This window comes from Geotrypetes seraphini, chromosome 8 (genome assembly GCF_902459505.1).
Source record: "Geotrypetes seraphini chromosome 8, aGeoSer1.1, whole genome shotgun sequence".
NCBI lineage: Eukaryota > Metazoa > Chordata > Amphibia > Gymnophiona > Dermophiidae > Geotrypetes > Geotrypetes seraphini.
Genome location: NC_047091.1, coordinates 193195748 through 193216328, shown reverse-complemented (window position 1 = coordinate 193216328; position 20581 = coordinate 193195748). Strand labels below are relative to the sequence as shown.

At 45.0% G+C, this 20581-nt stretch overlaps 1 protein-coding gene across 1 annotated transcript in view; it reads left to right on the top strand.

The window, feature by feature from the left end:
* SCARF2 (scavenger receptor class F member 2) overlaps positions 1-20581 on the top strand; it is a 188018-nt gene that overhangs the window by 145515 nt on the left and 21922 nt on the right. The window contains exons 7-8 of the mRNA XM_033953915.1: positions 1822-1925; positions 16299-16419. Coding sequence (XP_033809806.1) covers positions 1822-1925; positions 16299-16419 — 225 coding nt within the window. The remainder of the gene's footprint in view (positions 1-1821; positions 1926-16298; positions 16420-20581) is intronic.

Here is a 20581-nt window from a genome sequence, read left to right as displayed (position 1 = left end):
TTATGGTTATAGAAACATGATGGCAGATAAAGGCCAAATGGTCCATCCGCAGCATCCACTATCTCCTTCTCTCCCTATTGGCTAAGGCTCTTAACATTTGCATCTCCTCTTCCTATAGGCTAAGGCTCTTTCCACCTGCATTGTGATGTCACAGGGCTTTATGGTTATAGAAACATGATGGCAGATAAAGGCCAAATGGTCCATCCGCAGCATCCACTATCTCCTTCTCTCCCTATTGGCTAAGGCTCTTAACATTTGCATCTCCTCTTCCTATAGGCTAAGGCTCTTTCCACCTGCATTGTGATGTCACAGGACTTTATGGTTATAGAAACATGACGGCTGATAAAGGCCAAATGGCCCATCCGCAGCATCCACTATCTCCTCCTCTCCCTATTGGCTAAGGCTCTTAACATTTGCATCTCCTCTTCCTATAGGCTAAGGCTCTTTCCACCCGCATTGTGAGATCATAGAGTTTTATGGTTATAGAAACATGATGGCAGATAAAGGCCAAATGGCCCATCCGTAGTAACCATTATCTCTTTCTCTCTCTAAGAGATCCCACGTGCCTAGCCCAGGCTTTCTTGAATTCAGATACAGTCTCTGTCTCCACCACCTCTTCTGGGAGACTGTTCCACGCATCTACCACCCTTTCCATAAAAAAGTATTTCTTCAGATTACTCTGGAGCTTATCACCTCTTCACTTCATCCTATGCCCTCCCATTGCAGAGTTTCCTTTCAAATGAAAGAGACTCAACTCATGCGCATTTACATTACGTAGGTATTTAAACGTCTCTATCATATCTCCCCTCTCCTGCCTAAACTGAACTCGCATCGGTCTTACAAGATTACTGTGGGAGTGAGTGGCCCTGTGGTTAGAGCTGTTGCCTCTGCAACCTGAGGTTCTGAGTTCAATCCCAGCCTCCTTCTTGTGACTCTGCTCAAGTCACTTTAATCCCTCCATTGCCCCAGTTAGACTGTGAGCAGTGGTGTAGAGGGGGTAAGCGGCGCCTCTCTCCTGCCTCCCCTGCCGTGTGTATGCATCCCTTCCTCGTACCTTTTATATTCAGCGCAAGCAGCCACGAACTAGGCGTGGGTCCCGGAAGTGACATCAGTGAGAGCGCCAAAGCCAACGCGAGCGCTTGTTCATTGCTGCTCACACTGGAATTAAAAAGGTACGGGGGGAAGGGAAGAGTCACGCACACAGCAGGAAGAGGAGTGGAAAGGGGGCGGAGAGTAGGAAGGGTGCCAGCACCCCCCCTCTTGCATTCCCCTTATTACGCTACTGATTGTGAACCTGCAGGGACAGATAATACTATTCAATGTATTGTAACAGTTTGGGGGTGAATATCTTCATGAAAAGGCAGTAAATAAACCTAGCAAGCACTGTGGGAAGTCACATCAGCCCCTTTGAGGAGTGAGACTGCTCTTGCCCAGGCTCATCACTGGACCAGCAGGGCTTAAGGTAGGCCCAGGAAGAGGCCTCTGATGGGTCTGAGAAGGGGAAGCCTCGAATATAAACTGAGACCCCTATTTTGGGGTATTTTGCTGATTGTCCAGCTCTTTTGAGTGTAAACCGCCTAGAACTTTTGGTTATTATTAATTATCTTGGTTTATATTCAAGTTTGAATTATCCTTTGCTTTTCTGTTATCTTTCTATTGCACTTGCTCTTTATAGCATCTCTTGTACTTGTTTCGCCTCTCGCTCCAGTGGGAATGGAAGTTCTGAGTTGCTGCTGCTTTGGAGGGCCTAGGCTTGGCTGTGGTAGTTTGTCTAACTGAATGTTCTTCGACTCAAAATCTTTTATGCTCTTCTCTCCCTAGCTGCAATGTGACCTGCCCCGCTGGACAGTTTGGAGTCAACTGTGAGCAGTTTTGTGACTGCCACAATGACCGGTGTGATCCTGTTACTGGAGCCTGCCGTATGGGTAAGTGTGATATTTTGCACACTCAGTCCTCACTGTTCTCATTTCCTAAACAGAGAAAGAGAGCTGCCAAAGTAGCCTGGATTGTATTTAAAATGCAGCAATGCACCTAATTATGGAGAATATCATTATGAGATCGTCACTAAGCCACTTGAGTCTGCACATCAAATCCCAGACCTGAATTCCCTGCACCATTGGAATATCATTATGAGATCGTCACTAAGCCACTTGAGTCTGCACATCAAATCCCGGTCCTGAATTCCCTGCACCATTGGATCCCAGTCGCAAGCCCCAAAATTATTACTCTAAGCCAAATGATATCAGTCTCTACCAAGGGATCCTATGATTTAGAACAGCTGAGGTATCCGCTGATACCTTTGTTAGGGTCTTTTGTACATAAATTACAGACATACACAATTCCCCAGGAAGAAGACACAAATATCTTTCTCCAAGTTCCAAGTTTATTAGTTTTTAATATCCCGACCATCACGTGAATATCTGGCCGGTTAACAATGTTTTGTATAGGCTAAAAATGTTATAAGATAAAGTGAACATGGATGACAAAGACTAGACAAACTGGATAGTGAGGAATGTAAGGGGAGTAGGGGAGAAGTTACAAAATTTAGTGAAAGAGGGGGGGAGGGGAAGGGGTAGAACGTGAGGGATAGGGTGGCATTGTTGGAGCAAGTATTTATTCGCAGTAAGAGGTAGAAAAAAGGAGAGAAAGAGACAAAAAAAAAAAAAAAAAAGAAGATATGAAAAGAGAAAAGAAGTGATCTAGGTTCAATTGAAAGCATCTTGAAATAAGAATGTCTTTAAGCCAGACTTGAATTTAGTTAGATTTTGTTCGTCCCGTGGAGATTGTGGAAGAGAATTCCATAGTGTGGGGGCAGTTACTGCGAAGTTGGTTTTTCTGGTGTAGTAAAATTCTTTTAAAGAAGGAATAAACAAGAGTTTTTGGTCGGTAGATCTTAATATACGAGGGGAACTTTGTGGAATTAGTAGTTTATCGAGGAATAATGGTTGATGGGAAAGTTTAATTTTAAAAGAGAGTAGGATGATTTTGTAGGTGATGCGATGATTGATGGGAAGCCAATGGGCCTCTTTAAGAAGGGGAGTGACATGTTCAAATTTACCTTTTTTATATATTAGTTTTATTGCGGAATTTTGTATTAATTGCAGTCGTCGTAGTTCTTTTTGAGGGAGTCCGTTAAGGAGGGAGTTACAGTAGTCTAATTGGGAGATGACTAGGGAATGGGTCAAGGTGTTGATTGAGTCAGTATTTAGGATAGGACAGAGTGATCGAATAATCCGAAGTTTAAAATAACAAATTTTAACGACCGAACTTATGTGGTCGTGAAAAGATAGTTCTCTGTCGAAGATGACGCCGAGAAGTTTAATTTTAGTTAGCATTTGTAAAGGTAAAGATTTGATTGAGATTGTTCCTAATAATGATTCAGATGATTTGATGGGAAGAAGAAGTCCACAAGATTTATCAATGTTAAGTGAGAGTTTATTTGAATGTAACCAGTCGCTTATGATGTTTAATTTATTGTTTATTTCGGTTATGTCTAAAGCGTTAGTAGTATTGATAGGGTGAAGGAGTTGTATGTCGTCAGCATAAGCGTAGATAGTAAATCCTATGGATTGCGCCAGAGTAAGAAGTGGAGATAGAAATATGTTGAAAAGTAGAGGAGATAAGATTGAACCTTGAGGAATTCCAAATGTTTGGGGTATGGTAGGAGCAGTTTCGTTTTTTGCTTGAATTTTGGAGCATCGTTCGTGAAAATAGGATATGAACCAGGAGAGGGCACTTCCTGTTATACCACTGTCTTTTAATCTGAGGAGAAGAAGGGAGTAATCGATAGTGTCAAAAGCCGCGGACAGGTCGAGAGAAATTAAAATTGTAGATTTCTGATGATCCTGATAGTAGTGTATGGTTGAGATAAGTCCTAAGAGTGATAGTTCTGTGGAGTGTGAAGAACGAAAACCAGTTTGACATGGATGTAGTGCATGGGTTTTTTCGAAAAAATCTGTTAATTGCGAATGAATAATTTTTTCTGTAAGTTTAGAAACTAAGGGTAAATTAGCTATAGGTCGATAGTTTTTAGGTAGAGTGGGATCTGTATTATTTTGTTTGAGTTTAGGAAAGATGAGTGCTGTTTTCCAGGCAATTGGGACCAAGCTCTCGGAGGGAGATTTGGAAATCATTTCCCAAAGGTATGAGCCGAAAAAAGAGTAGAATTTTTTAAGAAGTATTGGAGGGATACTTTCCAAGGGGTTATTAGAGGGATTAAGAGATTGTAAATTGAGAAGTAGTTGAGATAAAGTGGGCATTTTGAAGCTATTAAAGGAGCTAAAAGGAAGTAGAGTCGTGTCGGCTGAAGTTTGAACAGAAAGTGAAGGTAATGAAGAGCCTTCTCCGATGACAAGACAGTCCACAGGATCTTCATAGCTGAGGGAGGAGGCATGAAAGGTCTGGACTGCAGAGACTTGCTGCTAAGCCCCCACAATGCATAAAGATGGAACTTGGAGCAAAAAAAATAGAAAGAAAAAAAAAAAAAAGCTCCTAGAAAAGATCCCTCTGAAAAATAGCAGTGCCTAGCTACAAACATACTCTTGCTCTGCCCAGGATAAACAGGGTAGGACCTGGTCCGAATAACCAATCAGCGAATCTGCACATACACAGAACCTGGTCAAGGTGAAAGGGAGGTGGCAGGTGGATTTAATGCTAAAACATTGTGTACCGGGCATGTCAGATAAGGAAAATAGGCAAAGGCCAACTTGGATTCAGCGTGGACATTTCATTGCAGCCCCATTCCCTCTCCCCCCTCTTTCCTCTGTGAGGTTCCTGGCACAAAATCCTGAGGAGTTCGCGGATCTCCAGCTTCTTTGTTTTAAAGTTATCCCCATTAGTTGCAATTAAAGATTGCTGTTGAGAAACAAGGCAGTGAGGAAGAGGTGAGGGAAGAGGGAGGCTGGCACTCCTTGACCTCGTCTCTCGCTTCAGTGTCTTCTATTTTTTCTCCTCTTCGAGTAAAAGGGATTAACACTATCTTCAAAAGTGTGACTTTCAAAGAAGGCAGAGCTCACACTGACACCATGGAAAAAAAGGTGAGAGAGCTTGAGGGAGAGGTGCTGGATCATGGAGAGGGAGCAGAGGGGAAGGGTAGAATTTTTTTTTTTGGGGGGGGGGGTTGCCCCCCCAAATGCTGAATTGTCCCAAGGAAAGCTGCACTATTGCTGTAGTTCATGGTGGGACAATGAATTATCCTAGACCCAGCCCTGGGTTCTCTGGGAGCGTTGTGAGCCCAGTTTCCAGTAACAGAAGCAAGTCAGTTTTTTTCATTCTGCATCACCCTATACCAATGGATCCACATCACAGGCCATAATATCATTGTGTGCCAAAGGATCCCAGTCACAAAGCCAAACTATTACCCTATATTCCCCCAGTGGGCACTGACCCCTCCCTCCTCACATAGATGTTGTCACACCTGTGCCCCCAAAGAGCGTAATGGGCAGTCAGTTAGTGACACGTTGCTCCAATCCGGCGTGGTCCCCCTGGAACTAGGGGAGCCTCTCAGAATTTTTACCTCTAGGCAACAGCCTATAATTGCTCTTTCAAAGGTCTTACAAAGAATATCCTTTAGTCAGAATGGCCTTAATGAAGAAATATAAACTTTATTTGGCCACTGGCCTCAAGGTGAGCATGAAAATATAACCAAAAAGAAAAGGTTCCTCAAAACAATCTTTAATTCTATTGCCAGCTCTGGATTTTAGTAGGCAAATTATATACAGTCCTCTTCACCAGAGTCTTAAGGTTAGACATACTTTATGCAGGAAAAGAATACAATCATATAGTTTAAATGCTTCACTGTTTTACAACAGTTAGAATAAGCAGCTCTCTGTTCCTTAGCTGCAGGATGGGAGACTATGGCAGTGATTAATAAGCCAGCAATACTGGTCTGCTGCACCAGTAACCATGAGGATGAGACAGAACAATTTACACTTCTGTGCAGCAAGTTCTTTAGCAAGGCACACAGACAGCTTTGTAGCATTTAGGAAGGAGACAGCAAATACTGGTTCTCAAAGATGAACTCAATCCAAAACTGGGGATGGTTTTTAACAGAGAAAACATAGCCATTTTACACTCGGCGATTTTCAAGACGTTTCTGAGAAGCATGAAGGCTAAATGTAATTAACAGGCTGCTATAGTAACAGCTAACAGCTGGTGTTCTCCTACGGAGCTCTGTGACCAGTGAGTCACAGTAACTAACAGGCTAAAATTCTTGCCCAGCGTTTGGCTCAATTTAATCACTGTTTTATACAGTGAAGAATACTGTCCCTTTGCTTAAAGTACAGAGAAAAAATGTAGAAAACTTTACAGTCAAAAAATTACCCTCTCTGGTAGCCCATACAGTCTGCTTACCAGAGAGAAAAAAAACAGCCATGGAAAACATCCAAGTTTATTTCAAGCCACTTCCATTTGCTCTGACCAAACCTCAGCTACAGCACTGCTGTCTTCCACTATCATTGCCTCATCCAGCTCTGAAGACAGGTTTTCTTCAGCCTGCTCCTCTCTCATTTCCCGGTCAGGACTACCTGCCTGGTCTGGGGTAAGCTCAGTCCCGTTCTGAGCTTCCTGTCTGTCCTCCTGCCCTCCTCTCTGCTCTCTGCTGAGCCTCACTTTAAACTGAGGAAAAAACCCACACACCCTCAGCTTCAGTGGGAGGAAGGGCTTTCCTTCCTCAGCCTGGGACAGGTTTTCTCTGAGGGAAAACTATCTGTCTGTTTGCTGCTTTATTGGAACTGGATAATAGTATGGCAGAGATTTCCTGCTTTGCTTTGGCACTGCCTTAGGTAAGACAAACCTTTCTTGTTCTCTCAGTCTCATCTTCACTGCTTCATAGGGTAGTCAGCTAAATTACTGTCATGGGCTCTGACCTGGTCTGTCCTTCTGCACCAGGGTTTATATGTTTTCCTATATTTCCCTGTGATAAACCTTGGAATTGCAGTAGGTCTGTCACAATGTAAATAAAAAAAGTACATACCTGCCTGTATGCCAGCTTCAGGTTTTATGGGCAGTCCTAGTGGAGCAGCAAGCAGGTCTCTGGAGTAACCTGGTGGTCAGTGCAATAGACTGCAGAGAAGGAGACTCAGGCCCATATCCCACTCTAACTACTACATGGTGTGGAATCTTTGAATCCACCAAAATCCACCCAAAGCCTACTGGACCATCATATAACTGCCACTTGCAAGCATAAGGGCTATTGTGGTGGTGTACAGTTGGGTCCAGTAGGTTTGGGGTGGATTTTGGAGGGCGTACCACATAATCTAAGGAGGTCTATGGTGAGATGTGTACCTGGGACTTTTTATGTTCTGCTGGGATGTCCATGTGGACAGTCTACTACAAATGCTGACCCCTACTACATCCCAATAGCTTGTTATGTATGGTTTTCTTTTGGACATGTGTTTTACGAAAATTGTTCTAAAAGATAGGCACACAAGTGAAAAATGTCCATTTTCAAAAGAACAAGATAGACATTATGCAGTTTTGAAAAGGGGCATGTTTGGAACTGGATTTTTGTGCATCTTCTGCAAAATGTCAAAACTTGGATTTGGATGTCAGCTCGAAAATGGCCCTCCTTATATCTTAGAGCTTGGCCTTTTGATGACCCTTTTAGGGTCACCTATGAAGCTGATTGTCCTGTGAGTGTGTGTATAATGACACTTTCAAGAGCAGGGTCAGTAGACATTAATTAATTCTCCACTAATGAAGGCAGTTTTCAGTGAACCATGGTTAGTGATTAGGTCATAAATGTGGGAGTGGGCTCCTTTAGAACCTTCAGTTAAGCCACTGTCTGGCATTTTCCATCCTACCTTGTTGATGTATAAAGTCGGAGTGTGAAGTTGCCAATAACCTTTCTTTGATCCACATCGGTTGTTGGAGAGTTTCTTTCCTTGGATCTGAGTAAAGTGTTCTCCTTCTATTTGAATGCCTCTCTTGTTTCAAAGGATTCTGATGCATTTTTACTTTTCAATTTTGAAGATGTGAGTTTAGTAACAGATTTTTTAGACTAAGGGGGGCTCAGGGGGCTCGTGTTGGTCTCTGCTGTCCATATGGTTGGCACAAATATTTATCCAAGGATATTTGTTTATTCTAAATGCATTTTATAAAATCATTTGCAAGGCTTTTGGCCTTTGATTGCAAGTAGATAGTAGTTGGTTTGGCTATCACTATTCCTGTCAGCTCATCTGCGAAATCCCCTAGAAGACTAACTGTGGGTACCAGCATTCATGCCTGCCCAACTAAGGAGGTGCATAAGTGCAGGTTTTCTATAACCTCTCCCTTTGAAGTTGTGCATTATGAAATTTAGGCGCACATGTTATAGAATCTGGTATGGGGCAGATCCATGCTTAACTCCTAATTATTGTACTACTAATTAAGTGCTGGAATGTACACAGGTGAGGCTGGACTCATTTAGAGCATTGGTCTTTGACCTGGGGGCCGCCGCGTAAGCAGACTGCTGGGCACGATGGACCACTGGTCTGACCCAGCAGCAGCAATTCTTATGTTCTTATACGTAGTAACATAGTAGATGACGGCAAATAAAGACCCAAATGGTCCATTCAGTCTGCCCAACCTGATTCAATTTAAATTTTTTTTATTTTTTCTTCTTAGCTATTTCTGGGCAAGAATCCAAAGCTCTACCCGGTACTGTGCTTGGGTTCCACCTGCCGAAATCTCTGTTAAAACCTACTCCAGCTCATCTAAACCCTCCCAGCCATTGAATCCCTCTCCAGCCCGGCGTGAATAACAAATGCAGTGAGAAAGGCGATAAGTGTCAAGAAAACATCATTTAGAAAATAGAAAAAGGACCAAACTAAGGACAATTAGAAGGAGCACAAAAGGACTGTCACTGAGTGGTTAGGAAAGCAAAAAGAGAATATGAGGAGAGACTGGCGGGGGAAGCAAAAAACTTCAAATCATTCTTCAGGTATGTGAAGGAGAAACAACCAGCCAGGGAGGAAGTGGGACCTTTGGACGATGGAGACAGGAAGGGAGTGGTTAAGGAGGAAAAAGAGAGAGCTGACAGATTAAACAAGTTCTTCTCGTCAGTCTTCACGAGAGTGGACACATCCAATATCCCAGAACCCGAGGAGAACATAAACGGAGACCATGATGAAAAGCTGGTCCAACTAGAAGTAAGCAAAGAGGATGTTCTCAGACAGATAGACAGACTGAAGAGCGACAAATCACCAGGTCCGGAAGGCATCCAACCCAAGGGTATTAAAGGAACTGAGAAATGAAATAGCGGAAACACTATGTCAAATTTGTAACCTATCCTTGAAAACTGGGGAGATCCCAGAGGACTGGATCAAGAGGTGACCCGGGAAACTACAGGCCGGTGAGCTTGACCTCGGTTCCGGGAAAGATGATGGAAGCACTGGTCAAGGACACAATCTACGAACACATAGAAAACAATGGACAACTGAAGGCGAGCCAGCATGGCTTCTGCAAGGGAAGGTCATGCCTCACGAACTTACTGTATTTCTTTGAGGGAATAAACAGCCAGGTGGATAAAGGAGAAGCCATAGACATCATTTACCTTGACTTCCAAAAGGCCTTCGACAAGGTACCTCACGAAAGACTGCTTAGGAAGCTGTGGAGCCACGGGGTGCAGGGGGATGTCCACCGATGGATCAAACACTGGCTGGCAGGCAGGAAACAGAGGGTTGGAGTAAAGGGCCATTACTCAGACTGGCAATGGGTCACGAGCGGAATTCCACAGGGGTCGGTATTGGGACCTCTCCTGTTCAATATATTTATCAATGACCTGGAGACGGGGACGAAATGTGAGGTTATTAAATTTGCTGATGACACCAAACTCTGCAGCAGGGTTAGAAACACGGAAGACTGCGAAGACCTGCAAAGAGACCTAACGAGACTGGAAGAGTGGGCAAAAAAGTGGCAGATGAGTTTTAACATAGAGAAATGCAAGGTCATGCATGTAGGGAAAAAGAACCCGATGTTCAGCTACAAAATGGGAGGATCACTGCTAGGGGTGAGCAACCTTGAAAGAGACCTGGGGGTGATGGTGATGAAAGCATCAGCACAATGTGCGACAGCCTCAAAGAAAGTGAACAGAATGTTGGGCATCATTAAAAAGGGTATCACGACCAGGACGAAGGAAGTCATCATGCCACTATATCGTGCAATGGTGCGCCCACATCTGGAGTACTGTGTCCAGTACTGGTCGCCGTACCTCAAGAAGGACATGGCAGTACTTGAGGGGGTCCAGAGGAGAGCAACTAAACTGGTAAATGGTATGGAAAACTTTTCATACGCTGACAGGTTGAAAATGCTGGGGCTGTTCTCCCTGGAAAAGCGGAGACTTACAGGAGACATGATAGAAACCTTCAAAATCCTGAGGGGCATAGAGAAGGTGGACAGGAACAGATTCTTCAGACTGTGGGGAACCACAAGTACAAGGGGTCACTCGGAGAAATTGAGAGGGGACAGGTTTAGAACAAATGGGAGGAAGTTCTTTTTTACCCAGAGGGTGGTGGACACATGGAACGCGCTTCCAGAGGTTGTGATAGGCCAGAGCACATTACAGGGATTCAAGGAATGTTTAGATAGGTTCCTAAAGGATGAGGGGATTGAGGGTTATAGATAAATGTAGAGGCAGGTTACAGAAATGGTCAGGAACCACTTCACAGGTCACAGACCTGATGGGCCGCCGCGGGAGCGCACCGCTGGGAGCGATGGACCTCTGGTCTGACCCAGTGGTGGCAACTTCTTATGTTTTTATCCTCTCCCAAACGGCCATATACAGACACAGACCGTGGAAGTCTGCCCAGTACTGGCCTTAGTTCAATATTTAATATTATTTTCTAAATCTAGATCATCTTTGTTCATCCCTTGCTTCTTTGAACTCAGTCACCGTTTTCCTCTCCACCACCTCTCTCGGGAGCACATTCCAGGCATCCACCACCCTCTCTGTAAAGTAGAATTTCCTAACATTGCTCATGAATCTACCACCCCTCAACCTCAAATTATGTCCTCTGGTTTTACCATTTTCCTTTCTCTGGAAAATATTTGGTTCTACGTTAATACTCTTCAAGTATTTGAACGTCTGAATCATATCTCCAATGTCCCTCCTTTCCTCTAGGGTATACATATTCAGGACTTCCAGTCTCTCCTCATACATCTTCTGGCGCAAGCCTCCTATCATTTTCGTCGCCCTCCTCTGGACCGCTTCAAGTCTTCTTACGTCCTTCGCCAGATACGGTCTCCAAAACCGAACACAATACTCCAAGTGGGGCCTTACCAATGCCCTGTACAGGGGCATCAACACCTTCTTCCTTTTACTGGCTATGCCTCTCTTTATACAGCACAGCATGCTTCTGGCAGCAGCCACCGCCTTGTCACACTATTTTTTCACCTTTAGATCTTCGGACACTATCAACCCAAGGTCCCTCTCCCCGTCTGTGCATATCAGCTTCTCACCTCCCAGCATATACGGTTCCTTCCAATTATTAATCCCCAAATGTTAATATCAATAATTGATTATCACCTAATTGATTAATTTACATATGGATCTGCCCTCTGTAGAATCCAGCAGATAAAGCCTATATGACACATAGAAAAGGGCTTCTATTAAAAAGTGCAACCCTACAGTCAGGTGAGAAGTACGGTCACTATCCTCGTTGGGCACCTAGTTGGTCACAGTTATAGCACACATAATTGGTGTTAAGCTCTAACTGGCGCTAATGTGAAGTTGTGCGTAGAAGAGACTTTGCCCATATTCTATGAGCCGCCAGCAAATGCGTTAATGTGGGCAGGGCATGGGCATGTAAGGAGCATTCTGACTATTCTTGCACGCATTTTATAGAATAATTGCATTTACATACCCAACTGCCAAATTTACGCCAGCCGTGGACATGTCAGAAGCGCTTGTGCCTAAGTTTGGCGTGTTACTCCAATATTAGGATTCTATAACAGACTCTGCTGTTATAAAATTCTAGCTCAGTGCTTGTTTTTTGGCGGATAACTTTGTGACCCATGTAAAATTTAGCTTTCTTAATTGTAGTTTGGATTGGGCAATATGTGTGCGGTGAGATTTCTACCCTACAGGGGCGGGAGATGCAAAGGCACCCAAGACGCTGTTAAAAAACAGGCTTAAAATATGTCCTTGGACCTGTGGTCATCAGGCCCTTTATGCTAAACATTTGTCCCAAATATCCATTTGATGGTCCTAAAAAGTTGATTCATTGCAGCAGTGGCGTACCTAGGGTATGTGGCACCCGGGGCCCATCATTTTTTGACACCCCCCCCCCCCCCCCCTCATGTAAATTTTTTTTTTTTTTTTTTTTTTTGCAATAACCATGAAATGGAATAAATGGTCAGAATAGAAACAGGCAGTGAAAATTTTCTTTTTTTTTTTTTTTTTTTTTTTCCAAAGTATTTTTATTGAGAATGGCAAAAGGTCCAGACAAGCAACCATGGTCTGTACAGAAACTTATACATTATCAAAAAGAACACAGAATGAGAGTAACAGCAACAACAAGCATGAACAAGCCTCTCCCAAGAGAAAATTGCCAATGAGAGGCATAGCAATACACAACAAAAGGCCAAAACTTGGGGCAAGCAAACAAATCCCACCCCAGAACCCACAAGAATAATAAGCCGGACTAGACCCTCAGCCATATTTTATAATGAAAAAAACCCCCACAAGCAACAACACCCAGACCGCTCACCAGACACACCAATCCGCACAACAAGCACCCAAGAAACACCCAGCCACCACCCAGACAAAACTACCAGACACACCTACCCCACCAAGCCCAGACCCAACCCCCCCTCCCCAGAGAGTGCAAGCGCAAAGTGGACCGTGAAAAGGGCAGCTGCAGAAGTGGAAAGCCCCAGATAAGTAGGTTAGCTAAAGAAAGCCCACAGATAGAAGAAATCAGGATAACAGAAGTTCCAACAAATGCTCCCACAGAAAATTTTCTTTTATTGAACCTCATTTATGTAACCATTATTCCAAACATAACATAACATAAATTATGTCTGAATTGTCATGACATCAGAAGTACATATGGAGTAGTTGCAGGTGATGCTTGGGACAGTTCTGATTATGTTAGTTTGGTTTTATGTGTTTTTTTAATAGAAGGGTTTTTATTTCTTTTTTTAAGGTTTTGTAGTTTGTGGTCGAGGTCAATAGGTTGTAGAGTTGGGGGTCAAGTGTTGCAGCTCGAATGGCTAGGAGGTTGTCGAACAGTTTTTTCTTTTGACGTTTTTGGTTGGAGGGTGTGTGAATGGTGCGTGAGTTCTCCTATGTCTGTTTGAAGTGGATTGAATTATTTAGCTGAAGAAATTAGTTACCCCCCCCCATTCCACACACATTAATTCTCTTCCATTTTTGTTCCCATTATAAAAAAACACTGATAAGTTCCCAGGAAAAAAATACATTAAAATAAGAAGTGAAAACAAAGGCCCCTACAGATGAGAACATAACATAAGAATAGCCTAACTGGGTCACACCAATGGTCCATCATGCCCAGTAGCCCATTCTCATGGTAGCCAATAGTGCTGCCCGATTCAGAGAAAAATATTTCATTCGATCCGATTCACCCTGTTGAATCGATTTTTCGATTAGATTCACTGTTAATGACACCGCTTTTTAAGTTTAAACAAAGTATAACAATAAATTTCACAACAACAATAAATTTCACAAAGTACTTAAAAAAAAAAAAAATCACATTTTTCCATTAAAGCAGTTCTGGAGACATTTGCTTGAACAGTCTTTTTTCCCAGTCCATAAGCAAGCAATATGAAAAAGATTTCCTTAATTATCTACTCAAACATTTTTGCTATTTACTTTCATTGTACCTATACTATTATTCAGTAGAAAAAATGGACTTAACTGTGCAGGAAATGAATCTCCTCATACACCCACCATATAGTGCAAAAATGTGCAAAGGTCTGTTTTTTTCTTTCGATCACTACATAGCCTAATGCCACACAAGCAGCGCTGTTACAAACATATTCTGAAGGTCAATGCTAAGGTTGACAAAGTTTCCTTCCTTGGACCAGAAGGAGATAATGACAAACCACTGGAAGAGATTCTAAAACAACTACCCAGAAATAACACCCAAAGACCCACTCAGTGTGTGAACCAGTTGAGTGGAGTGGACTAACTGGGGGTGGAAATGGGCCCAGAGTTTGCTCAGCAGAATTTCCCAGACTACCTCTTCCTCTCAACACACTGACATGCTACCACCACCACCAACACTAGGAACACCTCACCGAGTATGCCAGCAATGCTTATAAACTTTATAAAACACATTATTATATTTTCTTATAAAGCATATATTTTAACTGAACTCAGCCTTGCCATTCACAAAAATAGAAAAGTTCCCATTTCAAGCTGTCTCATGTACACTTTTCAAATCTAACATATTGTAATCACAAAACAGAAAATAAAATTATTTTTTCTACCTTTTGTTCTCTGATCAATATTCAAATCTTGTTGGTCCCAGGCTCTTGTTGTCTTGCTTGCCAGGGTCTCCTTTCTCCGTGCTAACCATCCGTCTGCCATCTCTGTTCTCCCCTTCCGTTTCCCTTCCCTCTCCCGGAGATCTGGCATCTTTCCTTTTTTTTGTCTCCATCCACAGATTCACCTTTTCTCAACTCCCCACCACCCCAGGATCCACCATCTCTCCCTTTCTGTTCCCAACTATCCTCCTATCCAGTATCTCTATCCCCCCTCCACACCATCCCCTGTTTCCAAGTTCTCTCCCTTTCTGTTCCTTCCCTCCCTAAATCCCATTATGCACCATCTCTCTCCCACTCCTCTGTTTTTAGACCCATTATTTCTAACCCCCAAAGTCTGGCATATGCATGTATCTTTGAACCCCCCCCTTCCCTCTCTCCCTCTGTGTACTTTTACACCAGGACCCCCCCTCCCCCGAAGGTCTGTCCCCCCTCCGAAGGGCTACACCCCACCCCTGAAGACCTGCACCCCCCGAAGGACTTTACCTCCCACCCGAAGGTCTGTCCCCCTCTGAAGGCCTAAACCCCACCCCTGAAGGACTGCACCCCCCCCGAAGGCCTGCACTCCCTTGAAGGGCTGCACCCCCCCGAAGGCCTGTCCCCCCCTTGAAGGCCTGCACCCCCCCTTGAAGGCCTGTCCCCCCCCTTGTAGGCCTGTCCCCCCCCTTGTAGGCCTGTCCCCCCCCTTGTAGGCCTGTCCCCCCCTTGAAGGCCTGCCTGCCTTTCCCCCCTTGAAGGTCTGCACCCCCCCGAAGGCCTGTCCCCCCCTTGAAGGCCTGTCCCACCCCCTTGTAGGCCTGTCCCCCCTTTAAGGCCTGCCTGCCTGCCTTTCCCCCCCTTGAAGGCCTGTCTCCCCCTTGAAGGCCTGCACCCCCCTTGAAGGCCTGCACCCCCCCTTGAAGGCCTGCACCCCCCCTTGAAGGCCTGTCCCCCCCCCTTGTAGGCCTGTCCCCCCCCTTGTAGGCCTGTCCCCCCCTTGAAGGCCTGCCTGCCTTTCCCCCCTTGAAGGCCTGCACCCCCTTGAAGGTCTGCACCCCCCCAAAGGCCTACACCCCCCCCCGAAGGTCTGCACCCCCCTGAAGGCCTGCCTGCCCCCCTTGAAGGCCTGCACCCCTTGAATGTCTGCACCCCCCCCCCGAAGGCCTGTCCCCCCTTGAAGGCCTGCCTGCCTGCCTGTCACCCCCTCCCCCTTGAAAGCCTGCTTGCCTGTCCGCCCGCCCCACCCTGAAGGCCTGATGCCCCGACCCACCCCGAAGGACCGCTCGCCCCCCTGGCCTCCCCGCACCACCTATGAACAGCCGCAGCAGGATCGCGAAGTCAGCGTCGGGTACCAGCCCTAAGGGGGTGTTCCCGGCCTTGCCGTTCAGTCCCCCGCCACCCCCGAAGGACCGCTCGCCCCCCTGGCCTCCCCGCACCACCTATGAACAGCCGCAGCAGGATCGCGAAGTCAGCGTCAGCGATCCCTGCTGCTTCCTGCGCCACGGTCCCGCCCCTCCTCTGATGTCAGAGGAGGGGCGGGATCGCGTCGTAGGAAGCAGCGCAGGGATGCTGACGCTGACTTCGCGATCCTGCTGCGGCTGTTCATAGGTGGTGCGGGGAGGCCAGGGGGGCGAGCGGTCCTTCGGGGGTGGCGGGGGACTGAACGGCAAGGCCGGGAACACCCCCTTAGGGCTGGTACCCGGGGCGGCCCGCCCCCCCCGCCCCCCCCTAGGTACGCCACTGCATTGCAGTAGATTTTCAGCATGAAACATCTGGATGTGATTTCAAACACTTGGCTGCTATTTGTATTCATCTGGTCCTCGTTCTCTTTACAGAAGTGAACCAGCGCATGGGGGTCATAGGAGCTGGGGTTCTGGTAACGATGCTGCTGATTCTTTTCCTGAGTCTCTTCTGCTGCTGCTGCTGCATCTGTCGCAAAAAAGAAGGGCTGATGAAGTGAGTACTATACACGCTTTCTCTCCCTCTGCACCTGTTTTATCCATTGTATTCAAAAGCTTGTCCCTAAATGTCCAATTTGAAAGTGAAACACACTAAAGCATTTGCCCAACTTCTCTTATTGGATTCACCTAGGAAACAGCAAAACCTGTGAACATCTTCTTGGAAGGCTTGTAAATGTCGGTTAGTTAGAGCCTATGTTTTACAGAAATGTTAGAGTGGTTTAAGTAAAAGTGAAAGAGAAACCAAAGAAATTGGTCTGTAGTCCCTCACTGGCTATGGACACACCCAGTTTTCAGGATATCCTCAATGAATTTGCCCAAGACCGATTTGCGTCTGTCTCTTGCATTGTTGTTCTGGATAACCTGAAATCCAGACTGGGAACCCCTACTCTATGGGAAGACCTGGGGGGGGGGGGGGGGAGTTACTTCATGGGAGGCAGCACTGACCCGATGAGGTTCATCTCCCACGGTGGGCAGAGTTGGCAAGGTTAGAAGGCTTTTGGCTCACCTTCTACCCACATAGTCCAGCACCTCCTCCCCCCTCATGGTCCAGTATCTCTCCTGTCTGTCTTCTGCTTCCCACATGCAACCCAACATCTTACTGCTGTCTCTTCTCCAATCCATAATTCCGCACCCCCTGTCACCCCACCCTCCAGTCCAGCATCTCTCCTTTTGTCTTCCCTAATTCCCTGTACTATATTGCTGCAGTTAGGCAGAAGCAGACAAAATAGCAAGAAGTGTTGAGCTTTTCACTCTGTGCCTGCGCTAGAGGCCTGCCGTATTCCCTCCCACGTTGACACAGGGACACATCAGCCTCCAGCATAAGTATAGGAAAAAAGCTCTGCATTTCTTTGTGTCTTAGTCACCCTTGCCACTGCTTATCTCTGGCTACTCAACTTAAGCAGCAAAGTACAGGGGAACCGCGGAAGGAGGGGGGGGGCTCTCATGCTGGTCATGATGGGCATTCAGGGCTGGGGATGCTTAGCCTCCCCAAACCTCTTGTATGGGCTACCTATGAATATTTTCTGTCCAAGACTTTGTACCTCAGGAAATGAAAGATTAAAGGACTTGCCCAAGATCAGAAGAAGTAGCAGCAGGATTTGAGCCCTGGCTTCCCTGTTTTCAATCCATTCTTCCTCCACTGCAAAAGAGTTAGTGAGCTCCAGACAAAGATTCTCTATAATAAGTAACGGGGTAAATGACAGCAGATGCTCCTAATGGACTGGGAAAGAGCCTATACATGATGGAAGCTATGAGTAGATAACCCTCTTCCTTTGCATCTGTAATTACAGAATCATTCACCCTTCTGTATGTGCTGCATGCACGCATAGCTTCATTTATTTATTGGGCTTCATTAACCGCCTATATGAAGAAATTCACCCAAGGCGGTGCACAGCTGCTATAATTCAACATAAAACTTACGATTTTGTTATCAGCATAACAGTAATAAAAAGATCAGATTTATACAGTACATAAATACAATGAATGAGGTAAAGTTAAAAATCAGTAGATTAAAACTTAATACAACCACCATGAAACAGTTTCAGAAACAGCCCTGGAATTCAAATCATTACATGTATTTTTCAGAAGACTTCACATCCAACAGAGCATTTTATAAAATACAGGAGGAACTAACCGAGCATGTCCTGACCTGGACATTTCAACTGCAGTCTCAAGGAACTATTTAAAATGTGCTTTCAAGAGGGAGGAGCTGTCGTTAACTTTGGTATTTGTTCAGTGCAAAAAAAAACAACAAAAAAAACCCCTAGTGGTGGTATGATGCAATGACATTAAAATTTAATTGTTACAATTAAATATATGAGATATTATAATCACGGTCAGATGTTTCAATAGGTTTCTCCTTCAATTCATGCCAACACAGAGGTTAAACATTTAAATAGTTGTATTTATTTGTTGCAACTTACCAAAACAATAATAATTGATGGTGAGATAAAACTAAATAGGTATGTCCAATTGTTGTTAGCAGATGTTGTTTAAACAAGGTAAATTAAATTTAAATATAAATTAATAGCAAAGCTAATTTAGCATTCACGTGTGACCAAATTTACATTGATAACACCATTATAGTTAGCAACATAGAAAAAAGCGGCAGAAAAGGGCTATAGCCCACCAAGTCTGCCCATTCCAAGTATCCCCTCCCCTGAATTTACTCCCTTAAAGATCCCACATGAGTATCCCATTTTCTCTTAAAATCCGTCACGCTGTTGGCCTTTATCACCTGGAGTGGGAGTCTGTTCCAATGATCCACCACTCTTTCGGTGAAGAAGTACTTCCTGGAGTCGCCATGAAACCTCCCTCCCCTGATTTTCAGCGGATGCCCTCTGGTGGTCGAGGGTCCCATGAGCCAGAAGATATCATCTTCTGACTCGATGCGTCCCGTGATGTACTTATACGTTTCAATCATATCTCCCCGTTCTCTTCTTTCCTCAAGTGAGTACAGCCGCAATTTCTTTAGTCTTTCTTCATACGTGAGATCCCTGAACCCCAAGACCATCCTGGTGACTGTTCGCTGCACCAACTCGATCCTCAGCACGTCCTTTCGGTAGTGTGGTCTCCAAAACTGAAGACAGTACTCCAAGTGAGGCCTCACCATGGCTCTGTACAACGGCATCATAACTTCAGGTCTCCTGCTGACAAAACCTCTGCGGATACATCCCATCATTTGTCTTGCCCTGGAGGTAGCCTTCTCCACTTGATTGGCAACCTTCATGTCCTCACTAATGATCACTCCTAGATCGCGTTCCGCCGTGGTCCTAACCAAGGTCTCACCATTTAGTACATAAGTTCTGCGCGGGTTTCTCTTACCCAGGTGTATTATCTTGCATTTTTTAGCATTGAAGCCTAGCTGCCAAGTAGTCGACCATTGTTCCAGAAGCAGTAGGTCGTGTGTCATATCATCAGGTAATAAGCTTCTGCCTACTATGTTGCAAAGTTTGGCGGCGTCGGCGAACAGTGATACCCTTCCTCTAAGTCCCTGCGTCATATCTCTTATGAATAAGTTGAATAGAATCGGGCCCAGGACCGAGCCCTGCGGCACTCCACTGATCACGTCAGATGCTTCGGATGGGGTACCGTTCACCACCACCTTCTGAAGTCTACCGCTCAGCCAATCCCCAACCCATGTAGTTAGAGTGTCTCCTAATCCTATCGATTTCAGCTTGTTCAGTAATCTTCGATGAGGGACGCTATCAAATGCTTTACTGAAGTCCAAATATACCACGTCCAGTGACTCTCCGGCATCCAGTTGTCTAGTAACCCAGTCAAAAAAGCTAATCAGATTAGATTGGCAGGATCTTCCCTGGGTGAACCCGTGTTGGTGTGGATCACGCAGTTTTTTTTTCGTCTAGGATTGTGTCAATATTCTGTTTGATCAGTGTTTCCATGAGTTTACACACTATAGACGTGAGACTCACTGGTCTGTAGTTTGCTGTCTCTGTCCTGCAGCCCTTCTTGTGGAGTGGGATTACGTTGGCGGTTTTCCAGTCCAAGGGGACTCTTCCTGTGCTTAGAGAAAGATTGAAAAGAACAGATAATGGTTCAGCCAGGAATTCCCTTAACTCCCTGAGCATTCTGGGATGTAGGTTATCCGGTCCCATGGCTTTGTTTACTTTGAGTCTTGATAGTTCGTCGTAGACGCTACTGGGCGTAAATTCGAAATCTTGAAACGGGTCTTTCTGGTTATCTCCCGTCTGCAGCTGTGGACCAGCTCCCGGCATTTCGCGGGTGAACACTGAACAGAAGTATTGGTTTAGTAGTTCTGCCTTCTCAGAATCTGATTCTGCAAAGTTACCGTCCAATTTCTTCAGGCATACTATCCCATCTTTATTTCTTTTCCTGTCACTAATATAGCTGAAGAAAGATTTATCCCCTTTCTTAATTTTCCGTGCTAGCTCTTCCTCCATTCGGAGTTTGGCCTCTCTGACTGCTGTTTTGACAGCTTTAGATCTGTCTAGATAGTCCTCTTTTGCCCCCTCTCTGCCTAAATGTTTGTAGGTGATAAATGCGTCTTTTTTCTGTTTAACTAGGTCTGAAATTTCTTTACTGAACCATTGGGGCCTTTTGTTTCTCCTGCGTTTACTTACTGTCTTTATGTATCGGTCTGTTGCTTCGTGTAGTATGGACTTCAGAGACGTCCACAT